The sequence below is a fragment of the Notolepis coatsorum genome, assembly GCF_963971535.1.
Source record: "Notolepis coatsorum genome assembly, chromosome: 17".
NCBI lineage: Eukaryota > Metazoa > Chordata > Actinopteri > Aulopiformes > Paralepididae > Notolepis > Notolepis coatsorum.
This window is the reverse complement of record NC_140181.1, coordinates 105,204,239-105,220,089: the sequence shown is the minus strand read 5'-3', so window position 1 is coordinate 105,220,089 and position 15,851 is coordinate 105,204,239. Positions and strand designations below refer to the sequence as shown.

The window sequence follows — 15,851 nt, the reverse complement described above, 5'->3', positions numbered from 1 at the left end:
CTGTCTGCAACAAGCGCGCTGAAATCGCGCCGATGTTGTGTTGAAGTTGCTTTGAATTTGCTGTAGCATGCAGAGGCCTTTAGAAGCAGGCCAGGCCAGTGTTTCTGGTTGCGGCGGCACGATAGTTAGATAATCTAAGTGAGTAACAACCAGGAGATCACTGTGACAGAGAGTAATGCAGTCTAAACAGTCATAAATCTTTAATTCAACTTCAGCCCTGATCATAACCATTTATTTTTAGATTTTAGATTTTAGATTTAAAAAATGAAATACTCCCACTTTTCTGAAAAGAGTTGGTGTTAAATCTGACATTACAAAAAAATCCATCAAAATATGTGTTGCTGCTAATCATTGACAATATAGCCTGTAATAATCCCCCCCAGAAAAATTTACTTTGCATTTGATATATTGAAAATATTTTACTTTTTGTGTGTTTTTTTAACAATAATTTGTGATGCCATCACACAAACTGGCATTTAAAGGGTAAACATTCAAAAATGTATTGAATATGTGTTTTCTTTTCTTTTTTACAATAATTTGTGATGCCCATCACAAACACTGGCATTTAAAGGGTAAAAATTAAAAAATTCCTGCACCAGAATGCAGGAAATAAAGTTTTTGTAACAAAATAATTGTGTGTGTGTGTGTGTGTGTGTGTGTGTGTGTGTGTGTGTGTGTGTGTGTGTGTGTGTGTGTGTGAGAGAGAGACAGAGAATGACGGCCAATTGCTTGTGCTGTGTGAGAGAGAGAGAGAGAGAGAGAGAGAGAGAATTAAGTACATTTGCTGAAATACAGTTGTTCTTAATTTTCTCACTTGCTATGTGAGAATGTTAGTTATTATGTTCTCAATGCCCCTTGCATTTTATGAGTTGTGTGGAAGCGTTTGCTAGTTCTAGTGCTATCCCTTTGTACATTGTGGCTGTGTCTGACAAAAGTTAACAATAAATAATGGTATTAGGAATACATTTGCCTCCTGCGTGAACTGTGCATAGCTGAATAGATTTAACGCCGGTCATATGGTGGTACTTGGAGAGCCAGCTACGTTCTCAGGTGGTACTTGGTGTAAAAAGTTTGAGAACGGCGTTAGGTCGTTTGCAGGCTGTTCGACGCGGAAATGGGCTAAGACACTGCTCGTCATGCGATTGGGCACACATGTCACATGACCAGAAACGTGCATGGCCAATCAGAGCGCAAAACGGGAACGCAGAAGGACAAGTTGCTTGTGGAAAGTATAGACGCCTCAGGGCCGCGCTCTGACGGCCGCGCTGTGAGGGCCGCTCAGCAGCGCCACCCACCCAATGGCTGAATTGGAGTATTGCACTGTGCGGGCCGCACTGTGAGAACATTTGTGATGTCACAGTATGATGTCATAATAGAACATTCTAGAACATTTGTGATGTCACCAGTGTTCTGTTCCTCATATCAACACCACGTGCACGCGTGCTCCCGGGCGCGTGCACGCTCCCGCGCATGTGCATAAATGTTCCCTCGCTTAAGCACAGACTAAAGACAGTGCCTAATTGCCTCTACGAATGGAATGTAACACATTTCATTCACAAGTTCTGTGTGAATGTATCTGAGAACGTATTTAACACACCTGACAACCTGGCGCTATTGATATGCAAAGTAGCCCAGGTGGGTACTTAGCGAGTTGGCGAGTGCAGCGCATTCCTGTGTGCACGCGCTTCTGCTCACAACACTTTGGTTGCACGGCGTGCAACCCCGTCCCATGAGGAACGCAACACTGTGTTATGGTTTGAAACCGACCCCAACAGCACGGCACAGACAGGTAGTTCAGAGTTAGCCAAAGACTAGGGCGTATTTATTTCTGAAACAGGAATGAGCAAAATAACAATAAGAACAAACAAAGGGGAGAATGTTCTTGGCAGAGTTGTCTGCGGCTCTGCAGATCGTCCCGGTATTGAGATGGAGAAGCGGCGAAGCGCCACTGCCTCTGCGGCTCTGCAGCTACTCCAGGATCCAACTCGGGGAGGAACGGAGAGAGAGAGAGAGTGGTCAATAAACAAGCCAACAGAATACAGAGGCAGTCCAGTCCTCCTTAGCTGAGTCCAGTATAAACACACGTGACTTAATCTTCAGTGTTACCAACACACAAGTTTAGCTGAGCCCAGTACAATCCCACGTGACTTAATCTTCAGTGTTACCAACACACAAGTTTAGCTGAGTCCAGTACAAAACAAAAACGGCAAATCTTCAGTGTTATCCAAACACACAGAAAACAGAGAATCCAAAAGGTTCGTTCCAAAAACTCACCAAAGCGCAAATGCGCAAAGCGGGCAACGAGGCACAGCTCCAACGGATGATAGAGATACACAACAGTGGCGACTTCCAAAGACGTCCTGAAGAAAAACAGACGAGGCACAACAACGGGGGGAACAGGCAGTAGCAGTGGTAATCCAAAACGACCCGACAACGATTGACAGAAAGACAGAGTATATGAAGGGCTCTGGGCGCTGATTACAAACAACCGACAGGTGCGTGATGGCAATTGGTACTTGACCTAGAAGCGTGTGGTGGCAATGAGCCAATCCTCCTCACAGTACCTTGAAGCGTGTGGCGGGAATGGGCCAATCCTCACACACTGGATGTCACAGTATGATGTGTTGAGATAAGAGACTGTATGGGATTGTTAGTAACTGTCTAACTGTACATATGACTGTTTACACTTGTAACTGTTTACCTGTGTAGACTATTGTCTCCACCAGAGATTGCCATTGGTGCATATATATCTGTCCCCACTGAAGGGCGCTCTGGGCTTAGCCACCCAGGTATTCTACCTTAGGGGCAACTATAAAAAGGAAAGGTGCCCACCCCTTTCTTTCTCTCCCCCTTAGTCTCTCAGTAAGAGAGGACTCATTTGTTACTGCTGCTGATTACATGTGAATAAACGAAGCCACGCCAGTTCAGGCACAAGATAGAAACCATGCCTCTGGAACACATTATTGTCGCCCTAAACTGAGTTCTGTTAACATGATGTCATAATCAAACATTCTAGAACATTTGTGTATCTATTCAACAATTCTCTCAGAAGATCTCATTGTGCATCTTGAAACAGTACTGAACAGATAGACTAAACAACATAGATTGAAGCCTGCATTTCTCAACCAAGGTGCCTTGCCTACCGTTTTGCTGTGGAAAGAGACAACACAGAGACAATACAGACCCTCTCCTGTTGGCTGGCGGTGCACAGGCATCACCCACACTTTCACAATTTCCCTGCGCGCAATTGTCTAGTTTTTTTTTATTATTATTTATTTTCAATTTATGTTCGAAATAAATAAACGCATTCATTCAAGATATCTGGGCGCGGATCTCACAGCTGTGCCCGCACAGTGCAATACTCCAATACAGCCATTGGGTGGGTGGCGCTGCTGAGCGGCCCTGAGAGCGCCGCTGGCTCTGCGGCTCTGCAGCTGCATGCTATTGGAAAAAAAATCTGTTCGCAAGAATGATCTTCACAGCTACTGCAACCTGTTGAATTCATCAGCGGTGTTTGTTTATTGTTTGTAGTGAATCACCAGAATGAGAGCCGTCCCCGCATGGATAGACAGAGTACACGACCGTGACAAAGTTGAGCAATGGTGAGAATATAATAATAACGCTATCGACTGATTTGAATGCAAGCGAGGATAGTATAGGATTATAGGTGATGTGGTTAGCAACGCCTGTTGCTATGTAAACAAGCCGCCTCGTAGAAGAAAGTAAATAATACGATATAACTTACAGCAGACATGACTAGCAGCAGGCCCGTGTCAAATGAGCGATCGTTGTTTTACCACAACCACGTAATGCAAAGGAATACATTCACTAACGTTAAGCCAGATAGGGCTTCTTTCACACCGCGTAGCTGCAAGAAGGCTAACGTTAGCTAGCTACTCTTTCTGCTGCAGTGGATGCTGACAGTAACAGTGTGTTTGATTGATTGATTGATTGACAACTTTATTAACAGATTGCAGAATGGGTACAGTACAGTACAGCTCAATACACACAATTGTTAAGGGGATGCAGACCAGAGAAAGACTTTCGTCTTGTTTACATCAGGGTCCCCCATTTTCAATTCATCATAACATATATGACATACTGTACACGACATACAGATAGACAGTACTGCTACATCTAAACATTTATGACATACCAGATTTGCAAATACAGTACTGTTTGTGATACGAAAAGAGTATATACATTTGACGTAGAAACTGTACATTGGAGGAGGTTGGGTAGGAGGGGTGGGTGGGGGGCACTGTACAACTGTACAAGCAAAATTGTACATTGGAATATTGACAACCATACTTGGTCATTTACTGTACATTGGGGGGGGGGGGGGGGGGTTGTGTTAGGACATTTGTAGGGGCCAGTTTCGAAGTGCAGTCTCCCGTAGGTGTTCTTTGAGAGTGGTTTTGAAAGTGGGTAGTGATTCACATTCCTTTACAGCTTTGGGTAGTGCGTTCCACATTGATGTGGCATAATTGCGAAACGTGTTTAGTCCCTTGTTTGAGCCGAATCTGGGTTTAACATGATTTGTGGAGCTCCCTCTGGTGTTGTGATCGTGGTATTCACTGACCTTTGGGAAGTATTTTGACATGTACATGGGTACCTTAGTGGTGTAGTGTATCTTGTAGACCAGGCCCATTGCAAGTTGCTGTACTCTGTCGTCTACTCTAAGCCATCCTAGGTTGTCAAAGTGGGCAGGGGTGTCACGTTTCAAGTTCAAGTTGTTTTATTTGTCACATATAAGGTACATCACAGTGAAATGCTTAGTTCTGTAGGAGCCCACTGAGATTGTGCTTCATACAGCAAAAAGAATAAAGGCCAAACACTATACAAGATAATATACAATATATTGATTGATTGAAAACTTTATTAACCGATTGCAGAATGGGTACAATATACAGTACGGCTCAATACACACAATTGTTAAGGGGATGCAGACCAGAGAAAGACTTTCGTCTTGTTTACATCAGGGTCCCCCGCACAAACTAAAGTACAACCTAAGTGACATAGAAAATGCAAACATTTATGCAAGCTTTTTAAAATGCAAACATGTATTATATATATATATATATATATATATATATATATATATATGTACATACATATATATTTATGTTATATTGTTGTTATATTGTTTGTCTCACTCATTCCATTCTCCCTCTCCCTCCCAGTATCTATGACATTGCCTTCAAGCCAGACGGCAGCCAGCTCATTGTAGCAGCAGGAAACCGTGTTTTGGTAAGGTGGTCCTGTGTCTACTGTATACTTAATTTTGTCATTGCATAGAGCTAATGATAACTCAAATGTATTAAACTTTGTTCTTGTTGCAGGTGTATGATACATCCGATGGGAATCTTATTCAGCCCCTAAAAGGACATAAGGACACAGTTTATTGTGTGGCCTACGCCAAAGATGGTACATGGCTGGCTAATGTTGTCCAATTCTAATGTACACGATTTTTTTTTTTTTTTTTTTTTTTTTTTTTTTAATACATACGCCTTACTAAGGCTGCCTTAGCCGTTTAGCCGTTTTCTCACCCAGGTGTGTATGTCCCTCCAGGTAAAAGGTTTGCCTCTGGGTCTGCTGACAAAAGCATTATCATCTGGACATCTAAACTGGAGGGTATCTTGAAATACACGTACGTTTTACCCATTCCCATTCACCGCAGTGCTACAGTGAGCTAATTTCTGTGCGCTCTTATGTATAGTTGAATATGCACTATTTTACTCTTGTCTATTCTATTTTACTCTTTTATCATTCTGTCTATTCTATTTTACTCTTTTATTTGGTCTTCTATTCTATTTTACAAACTATGTTATTGCACTGCACTATTGCACTATTTTACTCCGTCTATTTTATTAACTATTTTATTGCACTATTGCACTATTTTACTCTGTCTATTTTATTACCTATTTTATTGCACTATTTCTGTCTACTCTATTTTATTAACTATTTTATTGCACTGCACTATTGCACTATTTTACTCGGTCTACTCTATTTTGCTCTTTTATTACTGTCTTATTTTAAAATGTATCAAACCGTAAACAAAGAGGCCTATTGGGATGTTAGATCCTAATGCGAACAACTATGTGATTTAATGTTCTATTTCAATGCTCGTTTTATACTTATTTCACGTCTGCACTTTATGCAGTGCTCTTGATCTGCCAATTTTGTGCCCATTTTATGCCTATGTCTTTTTTTTGCTACCATGTGAAGCACTTTGAGCTGCAATTCTTGTATGAAAGGTGCTATACAAATACAGTTTATTATTATTATTATTATTATTATTATTATTATTATTATTATTATTATTATTATTATTATTATTATTATTATTATTATTATTATTATTATTATTATTATTATTATTATTATTATTATTATTATTATGTGTTTCCATAGCCATAATGATTCCATCCAATGCGTCGCCTACAACCCTGTCACTCACCAGCTGGCCTCCTGCTCCTCCGGGGACTTTGGTGAGCATGTTACACCAGGTCTACTCTATACCACGTACAATACTGTATGTTACACCAGGTCTACTCTATACCACGTACAATACTGTATGTTACACCAGGTCTACTCTATACCACGTACAATACTGTATGTTACACGAGGTCTACTCTATACCACGTACAATACTGTATGTTACACGAGGTCTACTCTATACCACGTACAATACTGTGCATGTTACATGAGGTCTACTCTATACCACGTACAATACTGTGTATGTTACACGAGGTCTACTCTATACCACGTACAATACTGTGCATGTTACACAAGGTCTACTCTATACCACGTACAATACTGTGTATGTTACACAAGGTCTACTCTATACCACGTACAATACTGTGTATGTTACACAAGGTCTACACTATACCACGTACAATACTGTGTATGTTACACAAGGTCTACTCTATACCACGTACAATACTGTATGTTACACGAGGTCTATTCTATACCACGTACAATACTGTATGTTACACGAGGTCTACTCAGAATACCACGTACAATACTGTATGTTACACGAGGTCTATTCTATACCACGTACAATACTGTATGTTACACGAGGTCTACTCTATACCACGTACAATACTGTGCATGTTACACCAGGTCTACTCTATACCACGTACAATACTGTGTATGTTACACGAGGTCTACTCTATACCACGTACAATATTGTATGTTACACGAGGTCTACTCTATACCACTGTAAGATTCTGATCAAACTGGCCAGTATCACGTCTTCGTCTGTTTGGCTCTCCATCCAATTCCTCTGCGTTGTGTACTTTTAATGGTCCTGACGTCTCCGATACTGGTAGATAAGATCCTTATCTCCCCCCCGTTAGTGCAATCCGTAAACCATAATACTTCTCCACTTCCGTAAGAATTCGACACTTCGACACTGTGAGATACCTTATGAGGAGAAGCGTTGTTTTATTGCTATAAACAGAACCTCATGTTATCAGATGTTATCAAATTGTATCGTCCTTGAAGAGTCTATTCTAATGATCTCTCGGTGTGTTCAGATTGTCCTTTTGTTATTCAGTCCAATAGTGGTCAGGCCTAGTAGTTAGCCTAAGACCATCCTCGTGGTAGCCGAAGCTACTGGTGATGTGCCATTCTCCCCCCCCCCCCCCTCTCTCTCAATGAGAGGAGAGAGTCTCTTCTGGTTTCTTCCCTCTTAGTCTCAGTCAGATTTTAGTCTGAGTCAGATTCTCGTCTGCCTTACACCCGGAAACCCTGTTCGATTTATAGATGTTCGTCGTCGCAACGACGGCCCCGCCTTCTGGTTGTCATGCGACGTGTTGTCATGACAACTGCATAACCTTTAACACTAATAAACTCACGTTTCATTAAGATGAACCTCTCTCCCTCCTGTCCTGGGAGACAGTACACTCTAATCCCAGATGTTCTTCTAAGGAATTCATAACAAAACCCTCGCTGACGCGGCCTGTGCCTGTGAAACCACTGGTTCCACCACCGTTCTATCACCGTCTCCTGCTTCCATGCACATTTCGATCTACCATTTTAGCTGTGGTCATCTCTCCCCAATCTATACATCACATACATTGAAAAAGCACCGTTTTCTCTCAATCCCCCCTTGATTCTTATCACCCCTCAGAATCATAAGACTACTTGGTTTTTCAATTAATTATACACAAAAATAGACTCATAACAATTAGGGCCCCGCCGTCTGCTGTTTTCCTTTTGTTTTCCATTACCCGCATCACACCCAAACCAGAAAGGATAAACAACGGTCATGGAGGAGAGAGAGAGAGAGACAGAGAAAAACACAGATTGCAACTTTTCAAACGACACACCTAAACCCTTCGGCCCCCCTCTCAGGTACCCCACGTCCAAATCAGAGCGCTCCCTTCCCTCTCTTACAGTACACCTCCCATCTCGGGCCGGTCCCGTCTTCTAGGCAAGGGCCCCTTTCAGTGACGGCTCCTTTCCTGAGCTGGTCCCCCTCCCAGGGCGCGGTCCCCTAGGCAAAAATGTCTCCCCTGGTCTGCTACTGCTCAGTGTCTCTGGCTGTCCTCTCCACATCTGCTCCTCCACCGCCACCGTCTCCTCTCTCTCGTCGTGGATGATCTGTGTCCCAGGCGGTGCCTGGCCCCTGCGGCTTCCTCCTCCTCCAGTCTGTCTCCTGGTCATCTCCATCGCTGTCGGTGTCATTCCCCCCTTGAAAGCAGAAACACAACACCGGCAGTCGTCTGTCCATTCGACTTCCCTTGTTTTGCTATTAGTCTACCATGGCTTTGGGCCTGCAGCTCGTTCTCTATATATTTTTTCCCCTGCAAGCCCCTATTTGTTCTCTATTAGTCCCCCACCTTCTCAACACCCATATCTAATCCTACAGGGCTGTTCCCTGTTTTGTTGTCTTCCGGCGTGACACCAGCAGCTAAACGATACCCACTCTGCGCTCTACGTTTGTCCCACGGGTGACCCCCAGCGCGCGCCAGTTCTTTCTGGTGACGTGTCCCCTCAAGACTCTGCCTATTTATTAGGTGTGAGAAGGCCCCACTGGAATTCAAACTCCCTCTTTATTCAATAATTAACCCATTCAAATAACTGCACCATCTTTCTGTGCAATTCTTATTTAATCTCATTAGATTCACTATTGAATCACTCCCCCACTCCGCCACTAGATGGTAGTACAGGCCTCTATCTAAATATTCCCCTATGGGTAATGAAAACTCCCCAGCACTACCCCCCCCTCCGCCACTAGGTGGCGACCTACTCCTCCTCCATGGTGTTTTAGTTGACGTGTCACTTCCTGGTTCTTTATCTGTTGTTATCTCCTCGTGGTGCTCACGGCCATTTTGACTCGCTCATAATGGCTACTCTCTCAACAAACGGCCGCTGCCCTTCCTTCCAAGGCCTAAAAACACAGCTGTTTTTCCTCTCTTTCCTATCCATTATCAGGGGACGCTTTCTCAGACTAATACTCTTGCCTGATCGGACATAATACACACTGGTACAATCTCCTTTCGACTTTCCTTCTGTTATGAAAACAGTCCCGCCATAACAATTTTTCGATCTGATTCAAGCGCCCCCCCCCCCCACCTTTCCTCATCTCGCATTTACCCTCCTTAAACCAAAACTGTGCAGCCTGCCTCATTTGCTTTTCATTCTCTGTAGATAACACCCTCGATTTTCACCATGGCTCTCTGCTCATATTATTACAGCTGGCATTCTCTCTCTGTGTCAAACTAGAAATGTTTACGTTTACGGATTCACTATCTGTTCGTTTTTATTTGGCTTGAAAAAATCAAAACAACCGTGTGCACAGTGAACTCACATTTTTGATCGGAGCGCTGTTTCCCCTACAGCGCTGGTTCGCCTCCTGACCGCTCAACTCGCCGCTCTCCCAGGGCTGGCCGGCCTTGCTTCGATCATGATTCTCCCACACATTGATGACTGTTGTCCACTGTCGCCCCATTATTGACAAAGTCTTTATCCGTTGTTCTTATCTCTTGCTTTCTGGCTGTCATCAACAACCAACTGTTCCCGTTGTTTTAATCTCTTGCAAATCCGGGTCCCAACGGCATCAACTGTAAGATTCTGATCAAACTGGCCAGTATCACGTCTTCGTCTGTTTGGCTCTCCATCCAATTCCTCTGCGTTGTGTACTTTTAATGGTCCTGACGTCTCCGATACTGGTAGATAAGATCCTTATCTCCCCCCCGTTAGTGCAATCCGTAAACCATAATACTTCTCCACTTCCGTAAGAATTCGACACTTCGACACTGTGAGATACCTTATGAGGAGAAGCGTTGTTTTATTGCTATAAACAGAACCTCATGTTATCAGATGTTATCAAATTGTATCGTCCTTGAAGAGTCTATTCTAATGATCTCTCGGTGTGTTCAGATTGTCCTTTTGTTATTCAGTCCAATAGTGGTCAGGCCTAGTCGTTAGCCTAAGACCATCCTCGTGGTAGCCGAAGCTACTGGTGATGTGCCATTCTCCCCCCCCCCCCCCCTCTCTCTCAATGAGAGGAGAGAGTCTCTTCTGGTTTCTTCCCTCTTAGTCTCAGTCAGATTTTAGTCTGAGTCAGATTCTCGTCTGCCTTACACCCGGAAACCCTGTTCGATTTATAGATGTTCGTCGTCGCAACGACGGCCCCGCCTTCTGGTTGTCATGCGACGTGTTGTCATGACAACTGCATAACCTTTAACACTAATAAACTCACGTTTCATTAAGATGAACCTCTCTCCCTCCTGTCCTGGGAGACAGTACACTCTAATCTCAGATGTTCTTCTAAGGAATTCATAACAAAACCCTCGCTGACGCGGCCTGTGCCTGTGAAACCACTGGTTCCACCACCGTTCTATCACCGTCTCCTGCTTCCATGCACATTTCGATCTACCATTTTAGCTGTGGTCATCTCTCCCCAATCTATACATCACATACATTGAAAAAGCACCGTTTTCTCTCACCACGTACAATACTGTATGTTACACGAGGTCTACTCTATACCACGTACAATACTGTGCATGTTACACCATGTCTACGCTATATACCACGTACAATACTGTATGTTACACAAGGTCTATGCTATACCACGTACAATACTGTGCATGTTACACAAGGTCTACTCTATACCACGTACAATACTGTGCATGTTACACGAGGTCTATGCTATACCATGTACAATACTGTGGAAAGATATTCCCACTTTGTAGAAAAACAACAGCTCTATGCCAGATCTATGCACCAGATATATGTCTGACTGTAGCCTCTCTTTTTATATCCTCTAGGTCTGTGGTCACCAGAGCAAAAATCGGTATCCAAGCATAAAGTGAGCAGCAAAATAACCTGTTGTGGGTGAGTACAATATATAAATATACATATATTAATTAATTAAATTTTATTATTGTGTCGCATGTACAATTTAATTTCATTTATATTTGTTCAGTTCATGGTAATGCAAAGTTCTCTATAATAAAGTTTTATAATCAAAACGGATCTCAATTTATATATTCCATGAACTCTTCAAATAATTCCTTAGAGAATTCCACAGTTTTACGCCACATACTGAAATACACATCTGCTTTAAAGTAGTCTTTGCATACTGATGCTTTTTTTTTTTTTTTTTATACAATTATGCACAGCCCACATGGACTTACAAGACACCATACCCAATGTACAGTGTATACATTGTCAAACAACATAGAAAAGAAAAACAATAAAGCAACAACTAGCATCTTTCTCATTCAGATCTTCAGACAATCATTTAGTAAGAGTATATACAAGATTCAAGATTGTTTATTGTCATGTGCACAGTTAACAGACAGTTTGCCATACAATGAAAATCTTACTTTGCTAGTCCGCCCTTCACACAAATCACACAATACTTAACTAAAACATATTTAAATACAAGCGAGTGCTAGAAAATAAGGTAAAACTAGATAAATATAATATATACATTGCACAGTGGGACAGTGACAGTGGGTCACAGCAGCAGTTAGAAAGTGTCTTTAGTGGTTCACAGTTCGGGGGAAGGGTGACAGTGAGGTCACAGCAGCAGTCAGGTCAGAGTGTTTGCCTGGCACAAAAGCGGGTATGATATCAGTGGCGTAACTCCAGGGCCCCCCCCTCTCTACCTCGATTTTTTTTTAATACCAGGGGTGCAATACCGCATTTTCCCAGGCGGTGGCGCCATTTCTCCATGTAAACGACACACTGAGCTCATACATACAGAATTACATTGCATTCAGAGATCTCCAGTAGGAACGCCTTTCATCTCTGATGGCTCCCATTGTGAAATGTATTTACAATACAAGGATGTTACAATACTTCCATTGAATATGACAACAACAACAACAACAACAAAAGCTATGGTATGTCATAAATGTATAGATGTAGCAGTACTGTCTATCTGTATGTCATGTGTGTCATATGAAGCCAGACCAGCACTCTCAGGTTCAAAATTTAATGGCAGCCCCCCCTCTCTACCTAGATTTTTTTTTAAATACCAGGGGTGCAATACCGCATTTTTTGTATCTTTTTTGTATCACAAACCGTACTGTATTTGCAAATCTGGTATGTCATAAATGTATAGATGTAGCAGTACTGTCTATCTGTATGTCATGTATGTCCTGATTAATTGAAAATGGGGGACCCTGATACAGTACAGCTCAATACATACAATTGTTAAGGGGATGCAGACCAGAGAAAGACTTTCGTCTTGTTTACATCAGGGTCCCCCATTTTCAATTCATGACTGAGCTGTACTATACTGTACCCATTCTGCAATATGTTAATAAAGTGTTCAATCAATCAATCACTTGGCCCCAGAACCTGGATAAACACTTAGATTCCCAAAAGTAGTGATAGACTGTAGCCTGTAGGTACCCAGGTCTGTTTGACATTTCGAACATATTTAAAGGAGATATTGAACGGCCCATTTTGTTAGTTCTTTTTTCAATACGTTGCTGCAAACTATTATTTTTTTTAAATATTGAACCACACAGACAGCAATCAGAATACTGGCATTTCCATAACGCTTTCATCTCTACAGTATATTTTCAAAAACATGAGGAACAACTTTGCTTGAATTGTCTTTATTATGAAAACTAAAACAGGACGTTTGCATATTCTCAATGTTGCTGTCGACGTCGTCGCGGTCGCGTCGATGTGGGGACTTGCTTCTTCAAACCGGGTGGACAAAGTTTACAGACAAACGTTAGATTGTTTCCGTCTGAGTCAGTACTGACTTTAACGTTAAACTATTTTAAATCCCCAAGCACCGACGTCAAGAGGTAGAGTCTGACTCTGAGCGAGTGCTGCTCTCGACCTGCTGCTGCGCAGCGCTCAGCTTCTGCTCGCAGACGCAGATTCAGCTGTTGTTGTGATGAGTCTGATGACGTAGCAGGGGTTGCCAGATCGGTTGGTTTTCCACATAATTTTAAAGCCTGTTTACGGTGTATTTTAACTGGGTTTTCGGCTGAAATACATATGAAATCTGGCACATCTTTGAACGCCGTTATAACAGAGTGCTGAGAATGAACGCACTTTTGAACTCCTAAGTGCTCCTAACTACTAAGTGCAAGCCCAGATAAGTACTCGCTATTTGCATATCAATAGCGCCGGTCGTATTTAACACACCTGACGACCGGCGCTATTGATATGCAAATAGCGAGTGCACTCTCAGTTGATTTCAGGAACGCACCACACACACACACACACACACTGCTGGTGTCGTCACTGCTGCTGGTTTAGCTCTAGATAAGGGCAAGAATGCGACCCCCATCTACTCCTCTTTGCATAATAGTAGGACAGGTAGTCAGAAGGGGGGGGGACATAACTGCATTCTGAAAAAATGGGGGGGACCCATTCCAATGTCCCCCGTGCGAAATACGCCAAACTGCTCTCCTCCGTGTCTTAAATGACCTGATTACAGCTGCTGATGCAGGAAACTCATCCCTACTATTACTCCTTGACCTCTCAGCCGCCTTTGACACGGTAGACCACCACATCCTTATAGCTCGCCTCGAGCATTACGTAGGCCTTAGGGGCCCCGTCTTAGACTGGTTCCGGTCCTACCTGAGTAATAGGACCTTCTCTGTCCAACTCGGTGATCTCACTTCCTCTGTGGCCCCCCTCACCTGCGGGGTGCCCCAAGGCTCGATATTGGGTCCCACTCTCTTCCTCCTATACATACTCCCCCTAGGCCAGATCTTGGCAAAACACAAGATCTCATTCCACTGCTTCGCCGATGACGTGCAGGTTTACCTCCCCTTAAAGCCCACCCAAGGGAAGACATCAATAGAACCACTGCTTGACTGCCTGGCAGAAATCAAGTGCTGGATGTCCGAAAACTCCCTGACATTGAACGAAGGGAAAACCGAGGTCATTGTTTTTAATAGTGCCCCCCCGCCCCCCCTCATTGACGCACTTGGTCCCCTGGGCCCAAACCTCTCCACCTCTGTCAGGAACCTCGGGGTCATCTTCGACAGTAATTTTAAATTCGATAGACAGGTCAGCGCCGTAGTGAAAAATAGCTTTTATCACCTTAGACTCCTGGCGAAGACAAAGGCATACCTCTCCCAAAGTAACCTAGAGACGGTGATACATGCCTTTGTCACCACCCGCCTCGACTACTGCAATGCTCTGTACACTGGCATTGACAAGTCCCTCCTCCGCCGCCTACAACTGGTGCAGAACGCAGCCGCGCGCCTCCTCACCAAAACAAGAAAATACGAACACATCAGCCCAGTTTTGGCCTCGCTCCACTGGCTGCCTATTAGCTTCAGGATCGATTTTAAATTAGCACTAAATGTTTTTAAATCATTAAATGGCACGGCTCCCTCCTATCTGTCCGAGCTCCTGCACCGCCACACCCCCCACCGATCCCTCAGATCAGCTGACCAGATGCTATTGGTGGTACCCAGAACCAGGCTCAAAACTAGGGGAGACAGAGCTTTCTCCACCGCAGCGCCTAGACTGTGGAACAGCCTCCCCCTCAGCGTACGGACTGCCCAGACCGTACAGGCTTTTAAATCACTCTTGAAAACCTACCTGTTCTCCTTGGCCTTCCCCCCTACTTAACTACCACTAGACCCCTGGCCCTTCTATCCTCTTTGTTTTACTGTGTCCTACCAGTTTTTATTACTTTCATTGCTTTATTATGTTTTTAATCTTATATCTTGCACCATATTGTTTGTTTTGTTGCTTTCATTGCTTTGCTATGTTTTTTTTTTTCTTTTTTTCTTTCTTTTAATCTTATACCTTGCCTCACACTAATTTGTTTTTATCAACCTGCCTTTGAAGCACTTTGGTGTCAGCTGCCGCTGCCTGGAAATGTGCTATACAAATAAAACTGACTTGACTTGACTTGACTTGTAGAGCAGTCGTCTGGTAATCCGGAGGTTCTCGGTTCGATTCCCGCTCCTCCCGGGCAGTGTGTCGAAGTGTCCTTGAGCAAGACACTTAAACCCCTAATTGCTCCCGATGAGCAGGTTGGCACCTTGCATGGTTACCTCCGCCATCGGTGTGTGAATGTGTGAGTGAATGGGTAAAATGTGAGGAACAAAATTGTAAAGCGCTTTGGATAAAAGCTGTTTATATTTACCACATGGAGAAATAAAAAGTAATAATTAGACATACTCTGAATTTTTGTAATTTCATCACCCCAAAAGCCATGTTTTTCAAAAAGCAACAGGCTTTTGAGGTGATGAAATCACTGCGCCCAGGCAGCAGTGGTTCGGCAAAAAAGAATTCTGAGTATATATCTGCTTAGAAAACGAAAATGTCTAATTATTATTATTAATTTTTTTTATTTCTCCACATGGTAAATACACAGGTCACAACATGTTTACAGGAAC

At 43.1% G+C, this 15,851-nt stretch overlaps 1 protein-coding gene across 1 annotated transcript in view; it reads left to right on the top strand.

Moving 5' to 3' along the window:
- Positions 1–3,464: 3,464 nt before the first annotated feature.
- Positions 3,465–15,851, top strand: part of ift122 (intraflagellar transport 122 homolog (Chlamydomonas)) — a 101,277-nt gene continuing 88,890 nt past the window's right edge. The window contains exons 1-6 of the mRNA XM_084333611.1: positions 3,465–3,602; positions 5,184–5,250; positions 5,343–5,427; positions 5,572–5,650; positions 6,415–6,491; positions 11,283–11,349. Coding sequence (XP_084189737.1) covers positions 3,544–3,602; positions 5,184–5,250; positions 5,343–5,427; positions 5,572–5,650; positions 6,415–6,491; positions 11,283–11,349 — 434 coding nt within the window. The 5' untranslated portion in view covers positions 3,465–3,543. The remainder of the gene's footprint in view (positions 3,603–5,183; positions 5,251–5,342; positions 5,428–5,571; positions 5,651–6,414; positions 6,492–11,282; positions 11,350–15,851) is intronic.